This window comes from Muscardinus avellanarius (assembly GCF_963383645.1).
Source record: "Muscardinus avellanarius genome assembly, chromosome: 15".
Taxonomy (NCBI): domain Eukaryota; kingdom Metazoa; phylum Chordata; class Mammalia; order Rodentia; family Gliridae; genus Muscardinus; species Muscardinus avellanarius.
Window position 1 is genome coordinate 89,425,827 of NC_137801.1, and position 22,104 is coordinate 89,447,930.

The window sequence follows — 22,104 nt, forward strand, 5'->3', positions numbered from 1 at the left end:
TAGCTGAGGCTGGCCGCAGCCCTCGGCCCTCCTGTCTTAGCCTCCCGAATGCTGGGATTACAAGCGTGCGTCTCCAAGCCCGGCTGTTTTGTTTTGTTTTTAAGAAACTGAAAAGCATGGTCTAGAGATGTAGCGCAGTGATACAGGGCATGTCTAGTATGTACAAGGCCCTGGGTTTCTCCAATCTTAAAAAGTTAGAGTATGGCCGGGCGTGGTGGCGCACGCTTGTCATCCCCGCGCTTGGGAGGCAGAGACAGGAGGATCGCGCAGGTTCAAAGCCAGTCGAGCTGGCTTAAGAGACCCTGTTTCCAAATTTAAAAAAATATAAAATAGGTCTGGGTGTGTAGCCCTGAGGTAGAAGGGTTCCATTCCCAGTACCACAAAAAAAGAAAAAGTTGTAGTATGATATCCAAACTGGAAAGCAGACACAAAACGAGTGTGTGTTACACTTTTATCAAGTATGTCGACCCTGTGACAGCACCATGATGAAGTGCAGAATGCTCTTCACCACGATCGCGCTGTGCCACCCTCTCCTGTTTCCCCCTGAAAGTTCTATAGTTTTACATTAGCCTTTGACCTACTCCGAGTTAGTTTTCGTATAAAGTTCATTTTTGAACGATGGATGTCCCGTTGCTCCAACATTTCTATGTAAGAGCCTGTCTCCTCGCCTTTGAGTGGCTGTTCCCTCTTGGCGTGAAGTCAGTGGGCTGCGCGTGGATGGGGCCACTAATGGGTCCTCCATTCACTTTTGTTCATTTGTGTGCAATTTACGTGTGTGGAGACATTTGTAATATTCCCTTCTTATGTCTGTGGGGTCTTTAGTGACCTTTTCTGCCTTATTTCTGATGTTAGTAATTTATGACTTCGCTCTTATTTTCAGTCTGGCTAAAGGTTAGTCAGTTTTACTGATCTTTTTTTTTTTTTGTGCTGGGGATTGAGCTCAGAGGCATCCTACCTTCAAGCTACTCCCCAGCCCTATTTTTAGTCTTTATTTTTGAAGCAGGGTTTTATTAAATTGTGGAAGGTCTCACTAAGTAGCTGAGCTGGCGGAGAACCTGTGATCCTCCTGTCTCCGCCTCCCACGTACTGGGATTACGAGTGTGCGCCACCGCGCCCAGCTTGTCGTTTTTAAATAGCAATTTCTCACTTAATTGACTTTCTCTGTTGTTTTTGTTTCCAGTTGCACTGAGTTTGACCTTGATATTTACTGTTTATTTTCTTTTGCTTCCTTCTTTCGCTCTTTTCCAGTTTCTTCAGCGGGGGACTCACACCATTGGTTCAAGGTTACCTTCTTTCTGTGTCAGCACTGGATGCTCCAAACCCCCTCCGGCCTGCATCGGGCTCGTCACACACAGTTTTCTGTGTTGTATCACCGTTTCCATTCAGTTTGGATTATTTTTTAATCTTCATTGAGAATTCCTCGTTTCTCATGGGTTTCTTTCAAGTGTGTTGTTTAGTTTCCAAGTGTTTGGATATTTCCTTATAGTATTAACTTGTAGTTTATTTCTGTTCTGGATAGACATACTGTTTTTGGTTTCAGTGGTCTTAATTCTTTAGAGGTTTGTTTTAGAGCTAAAGGATGGACTCAAGCAAAATGAAAACACAAAGGAGGAAAGTCGAAGACAGAACAACAGAAATGACCAAAAACTAAGCAAAATGATAAGCCAGACTGAAAAGTACGTAGATGCTCACAGGGTTGGACTAGGAGAAGAAAGACAGACTGTTAAATCATCGGAGGGTCGGAAAAAGAGAAAGGAGGGGCAGGCTGAATAAAGCACTCAAAGAGATTCCTCCGGGTTTGAAAACAACAACATAAATAAATAAGACAACAGATTAAAGAAGTACTTGGGAGGCTGAGACAAGAGGATGGTAGGTTCGAGGCCGACCTCAGCAATTTAGTGAGACCCTGTTTCCAAATAAACAATAAAAAGGGCTGGGGTGTATAGCTCAGAGGTAGAAAGTCCCTGGGTTTGACCTTCGGTATCAATAACAATAATAGTAGTGATAACAATAAAAGAAGAAGCTTCCCGAGTGTGGTGGTGCACACCTGTAACCCCAGTGCTTGGAAGCCTGGGAAAGGAGGATCGCAGGTTTGAGGGCAGCCTCAGCAAGTAGTGAGACGCTCATCAACCCAGGGAGACCCTGTTTCCAAATAAGAAATAAAGTCGGGCCAGAGGTGTAGCTTGAAGGTAAATGCCTGTGGGTTCAATCGGCAGCAACACACACGCACACACACACACACACACACACGCACACGCACACACGCACAAGCTGTAACAGTGCACTGTTTTGATTTTCTTTCTAAAAATGCAGATTATGTGACTTCGCTGGGGAGGCTGGTGGCATCTCGATACGCTGACGGCCTGTTCCCCCAGTTCTACAGGGCAGAAGAAGGCCGAGTGTACAATGTAAGCCAGAACCCCTGGGACGGGCAGCGTGTGGGCACCGGGCTGAGCTCCGAGGGAGGCGAGGAGGCCCGCGGCTGCAGGTTTCCTTTGGGCAGCGGTGGCAGTGGGTGGTGAAGAGTCGTGGCCGCGGGCCTGGGGAGGAGGTGCCAGGCTGTGGGAGGTTAGCGCAGGCAGGAAAACATCGGCACGTCGGCACTTGCAATACACCCGTGGGCTCCGAGATTGGCTGGCAGCCAAGCAGAAGCTGCGGTCGTCTGGCAGGAGGGGTATGAAGAGAGGATGGAGGAGAGCCATGGCAGCACCACTCCCCAGCCTCGCGGGAGGCTCCCGGCCCACCGCGGCCACGCTCTCGCACCCAGGAGCTCCAAGTGGTGTGCCCCAGGGCCACTGCTTCCTAATGGGGCCGTCTGCTGGCATCCTCAGGAGGGGGCGCAGATCCAGGGCCCCCAGCAGACACTCTCCAGTCCCTTAGACGACAGAGACACCAACCCCCGACGCCAAAGTCCCCTATGTGAAATGGTACTGTGTGCACACCCTCCTGTAGACGAGTCTTTATTGTGTGTGGGTCTGGGGATGGAACCCAGGGGCATTCTACCTCAGAGCTACACCTCAGCCCTAGTTTTTATTCTTTTTTTTTTTTTTGGTGGTACTGGGGTTCCTGGAAGCCTTTCTACCTCCGGGCTATACTCCCAGACACCTATTTTTTAATATTTTTATTTGGAAACAGGGTCTCTTAAGCCAGCACAGCTGGCTTTGAACCTGCGCGATCCTCCTGTCTCCGGTTCCCAAGCGCGGGGATTACAAGCGTGCGCCACCACGCCCAGCTTAGTTTTTATTCTTTTTGAAACAGGGTCTGAGTTACAGAGGGCCTCACTAAGTAGCTGAGGCTGCCTGTGAACCTTGATCCTCCTGTCTCAGCCTCCAGAACGATGGGATTATAAGCGTGCCCACCACGCCTGGCTCTAATTTGTTTTTTAAGTCCCAGATTTTTAAGAATTTGATTTGCCACGATTTGCTCTTACGCTTTCTGTTTCCTACCTTCTGACACCCTGAAAGACGTTGCATAACTGTGCCTGGTCTATGTGAAGGGTGGTTTGCTTGTGCATATAATTGCCTGCAGGTCTCTGTCGGCCCTGGGGTGGGGGGGCGGGAGGGTGCTGGCGGCAGCTATGAGTGGCCAGGGACCCGGGTGCGGAGGAGCGCGGCCTGAGGACCGAGGATCAGGGCCAAGCGTGAGGACCTGGGCTGGCCGCGCTGCTCACAGGAAGCCTGGACGGTGTGCTGCCCTGGGGGTGTCTGCAGAGCCACTCAGCTCGCCATACTTAGCAACACTTTACAATGAGACCTCGTTACGTCCCCATCTGCCTTTGCTGGCCTTTCTCTTCTACCAAACTTCTTAAAAGGACCCCTGGGTGGCCGGGCGTGGTGGCTCACGCTTGTAATCCCCGCGCTTGGGAGGCTGAGACAGGAGGATCGCACAGGTTCAAAGCCAGCCTCAGCTACTTAGTGAGACCCTGTTTCCAAATAAAGTGTAAAATAGGTCTGGGAGTGTAGCCTGGAGATAGAAAGCCCCTGGGTTCTACCCCCGGTACCACAAAAAAGAAAGAAAAAAAAAAGTACCCCTAGGTGTGTGTGTGTGGAGGAGGTGAAGTGCCCCGTGGACTTTTCTGATAAAGATAACCTGTAAAGATAAAACACCATCTAGAAACTGTGTGTGTGTGTGTGTGTGTGTGTGTGTGTGTGTGTGTGTGTGTGACTGGGGTTTGAACCACCCAGGGACCCTTATCTCTGAGCTACACCCCTAGCCCTATTTTATTTATTATTTTGAAACAGGGTCTCACTAAGTTGCTGAGGCTGACCTCAAACATGTGATCCTCCCGACTTAGCCTCCGAGTACTGCCATGCCTGGCTTTGTTGTTGTTGTTTACCAGTTTGTTTGGAAGGACTGCACTTGGGATGGGTCGCAGCAGTCTCTTCTGCGGGGAGCTATCCCAGGGTTTTTCGGGAAGGCCGGGCCCCTTCCTCCTGGATTCTGGGGGTCTGAAGGGTAGCGGGGTTTCTGCTTGGCTTCTGAGCGGCCCTGTGGTTCCGAGGAGGGTCGTGGTGCGGTCTTCTTAGTTTGCGCCCCGCTCCCCGTCCCCTCAGCTCACAGCCACGGCCCAGCGGCTGGTGCAGTTGGAGGAGCGGCTGAGGCACGCGGTGCGGCGCTGCGGGAGGCGGATGGACTGGCTCACCAGCGGAAGCCGGCAGGTTTTCGGTGTCATCTTGGAGCAGTGTATCACCATCGTGCTGGACTTCGGCGACATCCTGGAGGGGGAGCGCGATCTGTGCCAGGACGCTCTGACCATGGTCCTCCAGGAGCAGGTGGCTCGTGTCGCCGCGTTTAATATCATATGGTGAGTCCTGGGGGAGCAGTTTGTCAGCAGACTTCAGAGGAGCTAAGCAGCGAAGCCACCGTAGGCAGCTCCCCGCTGAAGAGGAAGCATTATCTTAAAACTTGTTATTTTTTAAAAATTTGAATTTTTTTTTTTTGTAGTACTGGGGATGGAACCCAGGGGCTTTTCTACCTCCGGGCTATACTCCCAGACCTATTTTCTATTTTATTTGGAAACAGGGTCTCACTAAGTTGCTGAGAGCCTCACTAAGTAGCTGAGGCTGGCTTCGAACCTGCGCAATCCTCCTGTCTCAGCCTCCCAAGCGCGGGGATTACAAGTGTGTGCCCCCACGCCCTGCTCTTTAAAACTTTTTAGAATTATGACTTCAGCAGAAAGCACACAATGAATAAATATTAGGGAACTGGACCTGCTTTGATCAGGGTCTCTTGATTTTTACATTAAAAGAAGGATATAAGCTGGGTGTGGTGGCGCATGCGTGTAATCCCAGCATTCTGGAGGCTGAGACAGGAGGATGGCTGTTTGCCAACAGCCTCAGCTACTTTGTAAGCCCCTCTGTAACTTAGTGAGACCCTGTTTCAAAATAAAGAGTAAAAAATAGGGCAGGGGGTGTAGCTCGGAGGTCAAATGCCCCCGGGTTCCATCCTCAGGACCATCAAAATAAATAAATAAATAAATAAATAAATAAATAAATAAATAATAAAGACTAAAAAATAGGGCAGGGGGTGTAGCTTAGAGGTATTATGCCCCTGGGTTCCATCCCCAATTCAGCAATAAATAATAAATAAATAAATAAATAAATAAATAAATAAATAAATATACTTTCTGCCAAAGAAAGGACCTCTGGGGACGCTGCCCAGTGCAGGCCTACTGTAGACCCTGTCTCTGGCACAGGTGTACTGTTGGAGGGATTCTTGCTGGTTTCGGCTTTCTTGGAACAGCTACTATCCGGTGTGTGCCGCTCAGCCATTTTCCTTTTAACCTGGGGAGGCCACTCGGGAGACACCAGTGTGAGCCCGCTCTGCTCCCACAAGGGGGCAGGGGGTCAGGGGGGCGACACTTTTGCATTTGTTAGCCCAGGTAAACTCCCACCGCCCCCTTTGAGGCTGTGGGTTTTGATTAGTTATTTGCACGCTCAAACTGAACAGCCTAACCATATGTTCTCAGGATTTAAAAACCAGTGCTCCAGGGGACTCAGAGCAGTGCCATTTTTGACGCCAACAGGTACCCGAAGGGAATCGTTCAGGACAATGAAAACAACTGGCAGTCGGATTGTAGGGCAATAAACCTGCGGCCTGCTCGCAAAATTATAGTTCCACGTATGAAGTTCTTATTAGTAGAGGACAGGTCACACAGATGCGCCCGCTGGTGGAAACAGCTTACCCGGGCGTTGGTTAAGACATTAAAGCGCTCGCTAGTGTTGGCGGGTCTCAGCCCTGTGGCCTCACGTGAACGCTTCTCCTGGGCATGTGGCATGTGGGCGATCGGGCGCTTTGGAGTTATGTGGCGAATTCAGAAAGCTCATAACGTCGCCAGACAGGGCCGTCTTGACTCGCTCTGGCGTTTCCTGGTGATTTTCAGGGCCAGGGGCCGGGCGTCCCTTCTCGCTGCTCCTGGTGCTGGGTGGGGGGATCCGTGTCTGACACCCTGCAATGGCCTTGACCCCCACCACACACACACACGCTTTTCCTTCCAGGGCCTCCCAAGAGCCCGTCAAGTGGCGGGACTGTGCCACTCCTGTGAGCGAGCAGTCCGTAGCGGCAGCCGTCAGCTGGGTAGAGAGACTCAGTCTCGAGCTGGTGTGGAGCACCGAGGCGGACCGCCCGGCCGCTCTGCTGGAAGCTGGGAAAGACGAAACGGTGAGTGTGCCCACGGCGGCTCCACGCCAGCTGCACCGTCCGCATCTGCACACCGCCTCCCAGCTGACAGCTCCCCAGAGACCCCGCCGTGGACACCGGGGAGCCCCTGCATCACCCACCCTTTCACCCCTCAATTTGGGACCACTCGAGAAATAGACTCCAGGGATCAAAACAGCAGCGTTGGTCATAGTAGTCAGGCCAAGCCAGACAAGGCCCTGACCTGCGGGCTCCTCCTGTGTGGGGACCCGGCCACAGGGCAGACCCTCCTGCCCCTGGCGCCCACAGAAAGTACAGAGCGGGGCCTTCCCGCTGCGTCTCCACACGTGAAGTCCTCGTGCCCTCCTCCTCTTGTGGGGAGGAGGGAGAGGTTGGGAGACCCAAGGGCGGGCGAGGAAGGAGGCTTCCCCAGCGCCCTTGTTCTGAGGCCCAGCCCGGTTCTCTTCCTCTAGATGGATCTGAAATATGCTTCCTCCGCCTCCCCTCCTCCCTGTCTTCCTCCTCCTCCCTCTCCCCCTCCTCCCCTTCCTCTTCCCTCTCCCCACCTCCCCTTCCCCTCCCCTCCCTCCTCCCTCTCCCCCTCCTCCCCTCCCTCTTCCTTCCCCTCCTCCTCCCTTCCCTCCTTCCTCCCCCCCTCCTCCTCCCTTCCCTCCTCCCTCTCCCCTCCTCCTCTCCCTCCTCCCTCTCCCCACCTCCCCTTCCCCTCCCCTCCCTCCTCCCTCTCCCCCTCCTCCCCTCCCTCCTCCCTCTCCCCCTCCTCCCCTCCCTCCTCCTCCCCCCTCCTCCTCCCCCTAACCCCTCTCTTCTTCCTCTCTTTCCTTCCTCCTCCTCCTCTCCCATCCCAGGTGGCTGGTGGAATGACACTGACCACTTCCCTCAGCATCCATCTCCTATGGTACTTTTGAGAGCTGGGGAGCAGGTGTCTAAAGGCCCTAGAGAAGAGGTGCAGCGGGTGGGCAGGCGCTTCTGTCCGCCTGCAGGGGGGAGCTGCAGAAGTAGCCGGGCCGGCTCCCACACCGGCTTCCCCAGCTCTCGCCGGCCCCAGTCCCCGCCCCGCCCCCTTGGACTCCTGCCTGGCCCACCCGCCTCGAGTCTCCGGGTCACCTGGGCAGCCGCGCGCCCACCCTTCTCCAACAGTGACTTTGAGCCTCAGGTCGGAAGCTAAGGGGAGACGGTTCTTGAGAAGCTTCCGCAGCGAGGGTTTGGGGCTGAAGCAGGTAGAGCCCGAATCCCACAGGCTGGCGGGACCTGTGCCCTAACGCACAGTGCACTTGCCGGGCTTCTTCCCAGCTGTCTGCGCGGGCGTTTCAGGGCTGGGCTGAGAGGAGGGGCCCGCCTAACTCCCTGTGGGGTTTTACTTCCTGACATTTATATAAATTTATCCACCTATATGTAAGGTAAAGCAGCCACAAAGAACAAGGGGCAGTGTCTCCCATTTTATCTTATTTTGGGAATTGAATGCAGGGGCATTCTACCTCCGAGCTACACCCCTGTCCCTATTTTTTATTCTTTATTTTGAAACAGGGTCTCACTAGGTTGCAGAAGGCCTCACTAAGTAGCTGAGGCTGGCCTTAAACCTGTAAGTCTCCTGTCTCAGCCTCTCAAGTAGTGGGATTACAAGCGTGTGCCACCACACCCGGCTCCGTTTTTTTCTTCTAAAAGAAGCCGCTTGTAGAAAGGGTATTGCCCGCGAATCCAGTGTAAGGCCGGGGCGGGTCAGGGAGACAAACTCTTGGTACCACTGTTTTGCAGATTGAATCAATTTACTATTTTGTGGTGGGAGATGTTCCAGAGGAGTCCAGGGAGCTTCTCCTCCAGAGGGCTCTGGAGACCCCCCGTCCAGTCCACACGGTGTCCTTCAACGCCAGAGGAGAAGACACCATAGCTTTCCTAAAGGGCCTGAGCGCAGACACCCACGGCAGGTAGGCGGCAAACGTGCTCATGAGTGCCGGCCGATGGGTGGCCGCCGGCGCGGGTGCGGGCCGGGGCTCCCTGTGGTCCCTCCCGAGCTGTTGCTGTGTTGTCTTCTGGTTGTTTATATAGCCTGCAGTCTCTTTGTGTGTGGTTTCCCTCCCTTCCTCGCTCTCTCCTTCCTTCCTTCTTTCTGTACGAAGGATTGAACCCAGCTCCACCCCAGCCCTATTTTATTTTATTTTTATTTTGAAACAGGCTCTACTAAGTTGCGGAGGCCAGCCTCAAGCCCACGGTCTTCCTGCCTCGGCTTCCCAAGTCCTGGGGTCATAGGCGTGCACCACCACGGCCAGCTGTGTTTCTTAGTCCAATGTTTATCATGTTTCTCTGTTTTCTGTAAATCTGATGTTTTGACTTCTTAGTACTTTGCTGACTCTGGAGGGAATGTCGTCCCAGAGCTAGCCAATTCCTCAAAGAACTGGCCGAGGGCTGCACCTTTCCTATGCAGACCCACATTCTCAATACAGGTGTCCATGGTGGAGCCCACTATCCTCTGCCCTAACCTCCCCAGGGCCAGGCACCAGATGCCTGGGGATAAGCCCTGCACCCCAGAGCTGGCTGGAACTATTCACACCAGCCAATCCTCAGCCTGCTTCCTTTGCCTCTCCTGTTCTTTCCCATGGAAACCACAGTAAAAACTCCTCCTCACCTCTCCCCTCCCTCCCTTGCCTCCTGACCAATCCCGACAGTGCTGTGTGGCACAGGATGCCCCTTCTCTTGGGGACTGTGTTGGCCTGCTTGGGCTGGGTGTTAGTCACCATAAAAAAAAAAAAAACCAAAAAACCCTGAGATGATGAGCGTATAACAAGAAAAGGTTTATTTTGACTCACAATGTCAGGGGCTCATATATTGGTTGGCCCATTGCTTTGGGCCCATGGCATCATGACGGCAGAAAGATGTGGTGCAGCAGAGCTGCGCCCCTCCCGGCCAGCAGGCAAAAGAGAGGAAGAGAAAAAGATTGGGTCCCCTGGTCCTCATCGAGGGCATGCCCCCAGTGACCTAAAGACCCTCACTGGCCTCACCTTGGGACAGTTCCACTATTTCCTGTGGGGAGCCATTAAGGTTTTCCCCTAAAAGAATACTTCAGACTGTCCTTTGCCCAGAGCCAATAAGGTTTGGTCATGGAAAGTTCAAGTTCTGAGAGAAGGGTGGGATTGATTGACCTGACCGTTATGCGCACAGGTGGTGACGGCACGAGGGATTGATTGGCCTGACTGTTATGGGCACAGGTGGTGATGGCACGAGGGACTGATTGACTTGACCGTTATGCACACAGGTGGTGATGTCATGAGGGACTGATTGACCTGGAGCTGTATAAATAGGACAAGAGTGATAAACCCGGAATTGGTCGGTAGAGATATTGACCCGGGAGTGTTCTGGCGATCCTTCCATGATAGAATTAAACATTTTTTGAATCAAATTCTTAGAATTGAATTCTTTTCATCCTCACTTCTCTCTTCGGAACCTGTACTTTTTCCGGTTGGCTCCGGCAGTCTCCCACGAGTGCTGGGCTGAGGGCCAAGCCTGTAACACATGAGCCTTTGGGGGACGTTCTGAATTCTAACCATTGCCGGCTGCCATAACCAAGTATTGTAGACTGAGTGGGTTGAACACAGAGTTGGTCTCTTGTAGGTCTGGAGGCTAGGAAGTCTGAGATTAAGGACAGTTGTTTTCAGGTGAAGCCTTTCTTCCTGGCTCATAGACAGCTACCTTCTCCCCGTGTCTCTTGTTATGAAGTCACTAATCCCATTAGATCAGGGGCCACCCTTATGTTCACACATATGTAACCTTTATCACCATCTTCTAGGCCCTATCTCCAAATTCAGTCGTTTTGGAAATTAGGGTCCCAAAATACGAACTTGGAGGAGAGGGGCAAGGCAGTAACTGCGGGCTGTTGGCCCCACAGCGATAGTCTCCTGCGCTGTCGGTCTCACCGTGCATGAATAACGCCAAAAGCTACATCTTAAAACACGTGCCCCCTTTGTGTGCGCGTGTGTAAGTTTGGATCCCTCGTGGAGAGAGACCAGCTACTTCCTTGACTATAAGGAGAGTTTGTGAGCCGTTATGGAGGTTCGCTTGTCTGAAGTGGGTGCGGTATGTGCCCAGAATCCTTGTTCCTTTTATTTTTTATTGGGGCACTGTAATTATACATCACAGCGAGGTTTGGTGTGATACACACACACACACACACACACACACACACACTGCACTTGGTGTGTCTCCCTTGCACCCACCCCGACCCCTCTCCCTGGACACGTTAGTGAGATTGGTAGCAACGCCTTCATATATGAACACAGCGTCATTTGAACTGTTTTCTTCGTGAACAGCCTTTGCCCCGCCTCCCTCTTCCCTCCTCCCTCCTCCCTCCTCCCTCCTCCCTCCCCCGACCCTCCCCACTGATTCTCAGGTTTCTCCCATCATCTTGAAGGCCCTTTTCTATATTTCCCTACTTTCTCACCAGCCTCCACATGAGAGGTAACATGTGATCTTTGTTCATAAATGTAGGCGCCCCTCACGGTAGCTTCGGGCGGCGCTCATGAAGAAGCAAAGGCTGGGCTCAGCCTTCGCGGACGCCGTGCAGCAGGGAGGACCTGGGAATACGCGTCCTCACCTGCCATTTGCACAGCAGCCGTCTGAGCAGATCGATGGAGATGCAGAATCCGTGGCCGCAGACCCAGAGCGCCTGGTCTTGAGGGTGTGATGAGGGCAGGAGCCTGGGCGTCCTGAGGCCACGACTCTGGCTGTCTCAAAGCTCTTTGACATCGAGTACTGGGCTTTGATCCGGGGTTGCCGGGCTCCCCACATACAGAAAGGGATTCTGCACCTCACCTTCACTGGGGGAGACGAGAAGACAAGGGCACGGCCATTTCTCTTGCTTGTCTCTACTCCCAGCACTGGGGCACGTTCTCTGGGCATGCTGGAGCCCAGGTAGTAACTGGCCATAGGAGAAGCCACGGTTCTGGACTTGGTTGTCTATGGTGTGGAGGCGCTTTTTACAGAAAAGGCCTTGGTGTAGACATGCCCTCCTGGACCTGCTCGGGACACCCACAGACAAGCCTACCCCAGCCGGAGATGCTTCTCCCTGGTCTGCTCTCTGGTCCGTACCCTGCAGCTCCTGCTGGTTCTCCCGGTAGTCCCTGGGCTGTGGGGCCCCAGCTAGAGCACGGCTAATGCCCAACTGGAAACAGCATGGCCTGCGTATCTCAGCTTGCAGAAGCCAGCCTTGGCTTAGTGGCCCACCAGCGGGACTAGGCTCCCCCGGCATGAGTCTATATGGGGAAAACTCACCAGCATAGGTTCAGTCCTTTAACCTGAGGACGCTCCAAGAAGCTGGTCCTAGCAGTTTCGCTTCTGCACAAGCAAGGTTGCGGAGGACAGAGGAAACTTCTACCCGGCTCTCTTTTCTAATCTTAAGAACAGGTCAGGGAGTGAAAAATCCTGGCACCAAGGCCCTGGCTGTGGGCGCGGGGCCTGCCAGGACAGACCTCACTGTGTCCCCTCCTTGCCCTACCAGGAGGTCACAGCTGGGGCGGCTGGCTCCTTGTGCTCTAGGTGGGGGCGGCTGGCTCCTTCTGCTTTGGGTGGCACTGTGACAGGAGGCAGGGCTAGGGCTTGGACATGGACTGTCTCCCAGAAAAGCTCACGTGTTGGCTGAACAGAAACGTTCAGAGGTGAAATCACGGAGTCGGCGGGGCTCAGATCTCATCAGTGAATAAATCTGTTGAGGATTGATCATTTGAATAGATTTACTGAGCAGTTGGAGGAAGCAGATCCCTGGGCGCAGGGCCTTGGGGACTCTCTGTCCCTGGTGTATATGTGTGTGTGTGTGTGTGTGTGTGTGTGTGTGTGTGTGTGTCCATTTCGGCTTCAGCTGTCTTCTCCCGTGCCCCGCTGCCAGGAGGTTTCTGCCTTGGAGCCAGCCAACCATGGACTGAACCTCTGAAACAGCAAACAAACATTTTCTTCCCTAAGTTGTGCATGTCAGATATTTGGCCCCCGTGATAAAGGCATACTAGGCCGGGCTGGCCAGGCCGAGCGGTTCTGGCCCTAGGAGGGCCGCTGGGATGGGACTGGCTCGCTTCTCACATCCCCACCTTCATCCCAGCCCCACCTGAAGCCTTTAGGAATAGGCCCGAGGCCCCGGCCTCTCCTACACTCGTGTGTCCGTCTGTCCACCGGGCTGTGCTGTCCGCTCCCACTGTGGGTGGGAAGAGTGGCGACCTGCAGAGGTAATACTCCGTGGGTCCCACGACGGCCTCTGCCTGCCGGACACCGGTGTCGGGCTGTCACTGACATTTTGAATTCCAGTGAAGGGGCTTGAAGAGCGTGACGTAGCCCAGCACCCTGTGCACCACGCCAGTGCGTCTGCCAGGGGGTGTTGTAAACGTGCATCTTCTGACCCTGCAGGCCTGGGGGCCTGGCAATGTGTGTGCCCGGCCGGTGCCAGGCAAGGCTGCCGCCACCCTTCCTTGGGCCGCATGTGGTGTAGACAGGCCCTAACACTTGCCCACACAGGGATTCTCTTCATTAGCACTTACACTCGGACTCTGGGGACGTGTGCGCCTGCTGGGTTAAGTTGACTGCAGCTGGTCAGCAATAGGCACGCTGCCCGCATCTCCGGCTGTCCACGCCGAGACCGCTGACGGCCACAGCTCGGTCCCCTCAGTGAACTAACTCCCGGCTCATCAAAACTGTTGACAGGCCGGGCGTGGTGGCGCACACTTGTCATCCCCACGCTTGGGAGGTGGAGACAGGAGGATCGCGCAGGTTCAAAGCCAGCCGTGCTGGCTTAAGAGACCCTGTTTCCAAAAAAAGTATAAAATAGGTCTGGGAGTGTGGCCCAGAGTTATAAGGGCTTCCAGGAACCCCAGTACCGCCAAAAAACCCCAAAAAACTGTTGACATGATGAGATCCTGGAAGGAAGAGAGTCGAGAGCTGCCTAGAGTACCGTTTTCCCAGGATTAAGAAACACCGCTTGGCTGAGCTAATTGCCCTCTAGTGAAAAGATGCGCCATTGTTTCGAATCCCAAGCTATCCCCAGTTCTCCTGTTCCTCCGCCTCCCTAGCTTTTGCTCGTGGAAGTTGAGGGGTGCCGGGAAAGCAGGAGGCCCAGTTCTGATTAAGGTGCTGGGAATCAGAAGAGCACCGGCCCCGGCCCCGGAGAGCTGGCAGACACGCTCACCCGCCTCCCTCTCGGTAACGCCAGGCATTCCTTCCTGTTTCAGATTCCACGCATTTGCAGAGAGAACAGGCTGTATGGAGTTCCCGGCTTTCTTTGCCGAGGACGGCGTCAGTGGTGGGATGACCTGGAACTCAAGGAGACTGAAAGGAAAAGTCCCTCCAGGTACCTGGAACCCGAAGGGGCGTCGTCGTCGGTGTCCCTAGAAGCTCTGGGTGACCCATTTGGTGGGGACGCCCGGGTCTTCCACTTTCTGTGGTCCGAGGGAACAGCCGACAGGCATTCGTGGGAATCTGGCAGCCTGGTAACCAGGCCGCAGCGAGGTGCATTCACCAGGGAAATGGGGTAAGGGATTTATTTGCATTCACCGGCTTGGGAGCCTTTTGGAGTGGCGGCCCTGGGCCGTGTTAAGTGCGGGCTTGGTTCCTGGTGAGGCAGAGCGGCCAAGGGGGGGAGGCTGTTCGCAGCCACAGTTCTGAAGGCAACGCTCGGGCTGGCCTGCCTCCCTCCTGGCCGGGGGTGGACGGGGGCTGCACAGGGACCCACCTGCGCGGAGGCTGACTCAGCCGCCTCCTTCATTCACTCAAGGAAGCAGGTCACAAAGCCAGCCGGAGAGCGGGCTGCGATTCAGAAGAGCAGTACGAGGAGGTGGCTCAGAAAGCCAAGAGATGGGTCTCTTCAGGGTGGGTGAAAAGTGGCAAAGACTGAGAAAAACAGGGAAGGGACCTCTTGTCCTGCCCTGTCCTGGGATGGAGGGCCTCGCTGAGCTGCTGAGGCTGGCTGTGAGCCTGTGATCCCCCGTCTCAGCCTCCCAAGCACTGGGATTACAGGTGTGGGCCACCGTGCCTAGCTTTCTGAGCTTGCTTTGATAACAAATCCACTCTTGCAATAGCTGAGCCCCACACAAAGACGCCAGTGGATTCACGAAGGCAGGGCCCTCTTAGGCTCCTCTTATTGGGTTCCATCTCCCAACGTGTGGGGAGAAAGTGTCCAATACATGAGCTTGGTGTGGTGGGGGGCATGGCTAAACCATAGCATGTGGCAAATGAGTTATAAAGGAAAACTTATCCCACCCTAGCGCCTAACATATTCCACAACCACCATCTCCCTGGGTGGCCTACAACTTAAATTCCAGATAAAAACACTTTTCTTAGGATGAAGTGTCCGGCGCGACCCGGCATTCTAAGTCCGTTGCGGTGATCACATAGTCTGGACTTGGGGGAGGGTTCGAATCCTAAATAAGCCATCTTGTCTCCTCTTCCCGTCAACGTCCCGGAGATGCCAGCATCTCAAAGCCTACTGGCCGTACTCCAGACTGCCCAGAAGATGTCATTAGACTGCGTGGCTTCAACTCAGCCTTGTCCCAATCAAACCCTCTCCCCGGGCCACGCCAGCAGTCACAGGGATCATCTCTTTTCCCTCAAAAAATAATTGGTTGTTGGTACTGGGGATGGAACCCAGGGACATTCTACCTCCGAGCTGCACCCCAGCCTAATTTTTTTTAGTCTTTTTAATTTTGAAACTGGATCTCACTGAGTTGCGAAGGGCCTCGCTGAGTAGCTGAGGCTGTCCCGCAGTCCTCCTGTGTCAGCCTCCTGAATGCTGGGATTACAAGTGTGTACCACCATGCTCGGCTCCTCAAAATTTTTGATGGAACGAGTCAACATGTACTTGCCAGATTCTAGTAAGAATCTTCCGGGGTCTGTCATCGCGCTGAGGCTCCAGTGGGTCAGTGGCTGGGTGGTGGGCTTCTTGGAGGTGGCCATGTCGCCTGGTCCTTACGACGGGGACCCGGGAGCCCGCGACAGCGTGAGTACTCAGGTGCAGAGTCACTCAGGGCACGGGGCTCCCACTGCCAGCCAGAGGCCACGCCTGACACTCGCGGGAGAAGAGGAGCCACACTGCCCACAACCGGGGCCTGGCTCTAGTGGAAACATACACAGCCCAGAACACCAACAGTACCAACAGCTCAGAGCACGCCCCTGCTTCCAGTTGACCAAGATGGAGCCGCGTGGCATTTTCACCTTGGGGCCCACCCCTGCCCACGGAGCCACCCTGGATCGATCAGTCCACCGCCGCTCTTCACACCGAGCTTGCACTGGGCTTCAGCCCCTCTCAGCCCAGCCTCCTAAGCTAAGAGGCTTTACTTATTTACCCGTGGCACTGGGGCTTGAACTCAGTGTCATTCTACCTCCAAGCTATGCCCCATTCCTATTTTATTTTTCATTTTGAAGCAGGGTCTGGCTAAGTAAGTTGCTGAGGCTGGTCTCGAACCTGTGATCCTCCTGTCTCAGCTTCCTAAGCACTGGGATTGCGGGTGTTTGCCACCATGCCTGGCCTAAGAGACTTTATTTGCCAGCCCTGCTTATTGATCAGAACCAGAGCAGCACATAGGATTTATTGTGCTCATCACTAGATTTGGTTTCAAACCGAGGGAAAATGATTTTTGACAATGACGAAATTTACAGGAGCGAGCGTTGGGTAACAGTGACGGGCAGGCTTTCTGAGTGTGTTTTGTTGTCTGGTACTCTTGGCCACACAGTATTAGAAAAGTTGCCGTCACATTACTCCTAACTCCAAAAATGTAGCTGTCGACATTTGATTTTACCTTTGGAAAGTGTGTGTGTGTGTGTGTGTGTGTGTGTGTGTGTGTGTGTGTGTGTGTGTGTGTTGGTATGAATGAAGACTCAGTATTTTAAAGCTAAACTTTTTTTGCTTGAGCATACATCAGGTTGCTGTGCTCAACGAGGAAAAAATAACGGAGCCCTGCCGTGTTGCACGTGTGAGCTTTACCTAGACATCTCGAGCGGCTGTCCCATCTCCCAGGCTTGCTCTCGCCGCTTTCCCAAGCTCTAACTTAACCTCGAAGCGCTGGCTGGTGCGTGTGTCTAGCCGTTTATCCTGGCAGCAGGAAGCTCTCACAGCTTTCTTTTCCTTAGAGTTCAGTTAACTCAGCGGCTGGAGACGGAGCGGCTGCGCTTGCCAGAATTGCCGCCACGTGTGGTTGACCAGGCTGAGACGCTTTAGTCACTTCCAAACCCCTATCCATTTTTTTTGTTGTTGTTTGTTTGTTTTTGTTTTGGTGGTACTGGGGTTCCTGGAAGCCCTTCTACCTCCGGGCTACACTCCCAGACCTATTTTTATATTTTTTATTTGGAAACAGGGTCTCTTAAGCCAGTAGGCACGCGCGGCTGGCTTCGAACCTGTGCGATCCTCCTGTCTCTGCCTCCCAAGCGCGGGGGATACAAGCGTGCGCCACCACGCCTGGCAACCCCTATCCTTTGGATAAGAGTGAACTTTGACATTTTTTTTCTTTTTGGTGCTAGGGGTTAAACCTGACATTCTGTCTCTGAGCTTTTTTTTTTTTTTTTTTTAACTAAGTTATTGCATGATAGCCTCACACCTGCGATGCCCCATCTCGGCCTCCCAGGTACTGGAATGACAGTTGTGTGCCACCATGCCCAGCTGAACCTTGAATCTCTTACTGCTCCTCTAAGACAGGCCTCTGGTCAGTCAGCAAACATCATTAAACACCTTCCGTGGGCTTTAGATTCTCACTAGGGACAAAGAAGAGGAGATCGAAAGGAATCCAAGACTGGGTTCCCACTTAGGAAACCGTGGACTCTCAGAATGTCCGTCCCGCTCCGTGACTGGGGATGCTCCTCCCCACCACTCCCGCTCGGGGAGCGGCAGGCGCTGCCCTGCATCAGCGGTTGGCTCACGTCTTGGTGGGAAGCCTGGGTAGGCTTCATTTACTAACTGGAGTGAGGCCCGCAGGGCCAGCCCTGTGTCCCTGCCCGCCTTGGCCCCGTGCCCTGGGTCCCTGCTTCAAGCCTCTGCTTCTGGCCGCAGCTCGCCCTGCGCGGTGGTTCGCTCTGGGCCCTGGGTAGTGGTGGGTCCAGCCCAGGCCGGTGCAGACAACGCTTTAGAACTGTGTCGTGACAGCTGAGTGAATCTGGGTGTCTCCTGACCTACCAATGCGTGATGTAATGACAGACTACGCACAAAAAAATGGTGTTTTTTTTTTCTTTTTTTTTTTTGAGGTTCTGGGGATGGAACCCAGGGGCCTTTGACCTCTGAGCTACACCCACAGTCCTATTTTTTATTTTGAAACAGGGTTTCACTGAGTTGCAGAGGGCTTCACTAAGTACAAGTATGACCCTGGCAAAGAACATTTTTTTTGCAAATTTGCTCTAAAGGAAACTCGTAAAGTTCCCTGGATTTGCTGTGCTGCTCGCCCCTCGTGTTGGTGGCTTATAAATGGTATTGCCGATTCCAAGTAGACTTGTTTAACTCAGCTTTATTGCTGGACATTTCTTCTGCATTTATTCACACGCTGGGGCTTTTCCGTTCCTGTGCCTGAGCACGTTGATGCATCCTGTAACCCCAGTTCTTTGGAAGCTGAGACAGGAGGACCGTAGGTTTGAGGACAGCCTTGAAAACTTAGCCAGACCCTCAGCAACTTAGTGAGACATGTTTCAAAATTAAAAATAGAGAGCTGGGCGTGGTATTGCACGCTTGTCATCCCAGCATTCGGGAGGCTGAGACCGGAGGATCACGGTTCACAGCCAGCCTCAGCTACTTAGTGAGGCCCTCTGCAACTCAGTGAGGCCCTGCTTTAAGATAAAAAATAAAAAAATAGGGCCAGGGTGCAGCTCATTCTGGAATTCAGGAGCTGCTCTGGGTGGTTCCGTTTTGGGAAGGCTCTTTCCCAGGGCCACACTGACCTCTCCCTGGGCCACGGCCACCCTCCCTCTTTCCGGTCCCGTCTCCCTCCTGACCTTGGAATGACAGTATCTCAGGTACTTGAGGGTGGCTGGTGGCTTCCTGTGAGTCGCCATTGGAGCCATGGGCCCGAATGACCCGTCCGTCACGTGCTGCTCAGAAGCCCCTTGCAGCGGGTGGAGGCCGCGAGTCACGAGGCAGGGCAGAGGCAGGCGAGTCGCAGGGAAGAACAGCAGGTGCCTCCTACCTGCGGCCCTGTCATAAAGGGCAGGACGCTGTGGGGGGACAGAGACAGCAAAGACACCGGCCCTCCACTTACGGCGTTCACGATCTGAGGGGCAGAGCCAGCCGGGTGGACTTCAACAGCAACCCGAGAGCACATGCCGAGGACAGGAGGGCCGCGGAGAGCAGGGGTGAGCAGCCCAAGGACCAGCAGCAGGCCTGCGATGTCGAGGGTTCAGGGTCACGTGTGCGCCGCGGTGGCTCTCGCAGGCCCGTGGCGTGGGGCTCTCTGGAGTGGGGCTACAGTGACAGCCGGCCACTTGCTGAGGGAAGACGCGGCCAGTGGGCGCGGCCATTGCAGTAGGCGGCAGTGGAGAGGGGCAGCCGAGGTGGGTCACGGGCTCCGGGGGCGGCTGGGAAGGCTTGCTAACTGTGGGGCCAGGACGGCCTGCAGGGGAGGTTGGGACAGCTGGAGGCTGAGTGCCGTTGCAGGGAGGGCAGCGTGCCGGAGGGCCAGGAGGACGGTCCCATGAGCAGGTCCAACAGGCAGTGTTGGGGGGCACGTGATGGGGACTTGATACTGGACTCGGGGCCAACTCACACATCTCCTGCTGTGTCCCCTGCTGAAGCGGTACCCCAACACAGGGCAGGCACTCCGCGAGCCTGCGCCCCACAAACGCATTGGCCTATGTGTTTGCGGTGGCCATGGGATGGGGGAGCTGCAGGGAGTCTGACGGAGGGGCGCCTGGCAGCCGCACTCCGTGAGCTCTTCCCCGGTCACACGAAACAGTCCACCGGTCACTCGGAAAAGCCGACGCCAGGGCCAAGGACAAGCAGCAGCTTCGTGTGATGGCCTTCCCAGGCGAGCGAGGTCTTCACTGTGAGTGCCCTGGCCACCCCGCGGCCAGGGAGGTCAGAGCCAGGGAAGGTGGCCAGGTTTCAGGCCTCTCGCATGTCCCGTGTCCCGCTTCGGGAAAGGAACCGCGGCCGGCCTGCCTCCGGTTGCCAAGACACAGACTTCTTGTTTCTTTCCTCTCTGGGCGAGAGTGGGGCCCTCAGACCCCTCCTGTGCTTGGTGTTCCTCCCTCCTCTTCTTCCAGCCGGGCTCCCTCCCTCCGCGGGGTCTCCCAGGCTAGCTAAGTCTCCAGAAGACCCTGAGCAAAAGGGCAGCCCCTGGCCACTGTGCTGAGAAATTCAAGTCACTGGAATTGCTCAAATTTGCAGGTGCCCTTTTCAGTAACCCCAGGCCTTAGGAGGCTGAGGCAGGAGGATTGCAGGTTCTAGGTCAGCCCCAGCAACTTAGTGAGACCTGGTTCAAAATTTAAAAAAATAAAATAAAATGGGCTGGAGTGTAGCTTGGAGGTAGAACAGCCCTGGGTTCAATCCCCAGTACAAACAACAACAACAACAACAACAACAAACAACCCTACATATTCTAAATTATGCTCTTATAGCCCTCTGCTTGCTTGCTTTCTTACTTTCTACCAGCGGTTTGTTTGTTTTTTATCATGTGTGTATGTGTACATGTGTGTATATGTGTGTGTGTTGCTAGGGATTGGACGCAAGGGCATTCTACTTCCAAGTACCCCCAGCCCTTTTTATTTCTTATTTTTAAGAAACAGGGTCTTGCCAAGTTGCTGAGGCTGGCTTTGAACCTACGATCCTCCTGTCTCAGCCTCCCAAGCCCTGGGATACAGTCACGCACCACCATGCCTGGCTTATTTGTTTGTTTTAACGCTCCTCCTGAGGTGCGCTCCCCCGTCTCTGGATAATTAAGAACCATCTGTATTCCCCCGGAGATTTTCCCATTGGTGCCCACCTGTGTCTGCTCAATTTTAAGTCTGGAGGAAAGCCTGGTCCCCTCTGGAACGTGTGAGACAGAACCCTGCTATTGGACACCTCCCTGCGGGCGGGGGCAGGCAGCCGGACACCACAGAAGTCTGTGGGCTCGCAGCTCCCTGTGGCAGCAGCGGGTGCTATTTTTGGAGTTCCAGCACGGAGCTCACACAGCGCGCTTGGCGTCTCGGGCTCAGGGCGTCTGCACAGTGCCTGGCGTGTCTTCACCCTCCAGTCTGTTCATACCCTCTGCTCGGTCTAGCCGGCGCTGGGGCCAGGCCCTGGTGTTCCTTGCTTCTGCTCCACCTTCTAAACTTAGGAAGTCATCGTGCGAGTCAAAAGCATTCACCCCGGGCTGCCACCTCCCGTCCCGGTGGCTCAGGGCCAGTCTGCGGCCTGGGAGACGGGTCCCGGGCATTGCCTGGGCTGAGCGGCAGTGGCCTGGCTCTGCGGTTTTAGCTCTTGGTCGTCCATGGACTCTCCAGGAGCTCGGCCTGGCCGTGGGTGCAGGCGACGCTGCAGGCCGCTGGAGGTGGTGCCGGCACACCTGCCTGGGCTAGACCCCTGTTCTGCCCGGTCATGGCCGTTGCTATGGCCTTGGGCGACTCGGCCTCCTCCGTTTCCTCAGCCACTGAGTGGGTAGCAGAATAGAACTTGCCCGATGAGCTGTGATTAGGAGACTCGGGGACACGTTTAGGAAGGGCCCGGCGCCCCCAAGGCAGGCTCGGGCGGTGGCGCTGGCCTGCTGGCTTCGGTGAGAAAGTCATTAGCATGTCCGAGCCCCCTTTACACAGCCTGTAGGGCACGAGGGCTTTCTTTGGTTTGTTAATAAATATTTTGTGGGAATGGCGGTTTTAAAGCTAGAGAGCATGTCTGCCGAGTTCTTGAGGGGCTCCTGGCTGCCCCTCGCGAGCCAGGCTGGAGGCCAGCGCTTCCCCCGCCCCGGTCTCCTGGCCCAGAGTCGCCCGGCCGGCTCCACTGGGTGGGGACAGGAATAGCAAGGGGCCAAGCCACCTGTCGCCAGCATCGGAAAGGTCTCAGCAACTGTCCTTCCTCTTTTGCTTGTTTAAAGAAACTCTGCTCAGTGCGCTCAGCCAGTCTCAGAAAGGGTCGAGCCAGGCGTGGTGGCGCACGCTTGTAATCCCCGCGCTTGGGAGGTGGAGACAGGAGGATCGGAAGCCAGCCGCGCTGCGCTGGCTTAAGAGACCCTGTTTCCAAATAAAAATATAAAATAGGTCTGGGAGTGTAGCCCGAAGGTAGAAGAGCTTCCAGGAACCCCAGTACCACCAAAAAAAAAAAAAAAAAAAAAGGGCCAGGTTCATATGTGTCTGCTCCTCTGTGGAGGCCAGAAAGGACACAGGAGACAGGAGGGGCTTCAGATGAGTGCGGAGAGACCAGGAGGGAGCTGGGGAGCCTCGAGGGGGAGGAACAGTTCAGGAACGCCGAGTCCACACAAGAAGCATCACTGCCATCCCACTGATGTGGGGACCCGGGGGCACCGAGTGCTGTGTGCA

The 22,104-nt window shown here is 54.6% G+C and overlaps 1 protein-coding gene across 1 annotated transcript in view; it reads left to right on the forward strand.

Annotated features, from left to right (window-relative positions):
• VWA3B (von Willebrand factor A domain containing 3B) overlaps positions 1-22,104 on the forward strand; it is a gene marked incomplete at both ends in the record, with an annotated part of 112,703 nt that overhangs the window by 7,121 nt on the left and 83,478 nt on the right. Inside the window, 5 exons of the mRNA XM_080711458.1 lie at positions 2,314-2,408; positions 4,554-4,804; positions 6,498-6,660; positions 8,410-8,579; positions 13,854-13,972. Coding sequence (XP_080567584.1) covers positions 2,314-2,408; positions 4,554-4,804; positions 6,498-6,660; positions 8,410-8,579; positions 13,854-13,972 — 798 coding nt within the window. The remainder of the gene's footprint in view (positions 1-2,313; positions 2,409-4,553; positions 4,805-6,497; positions 6,661-8,409; positions 8,580-13,853; positions 13,973-22,104) is intronic.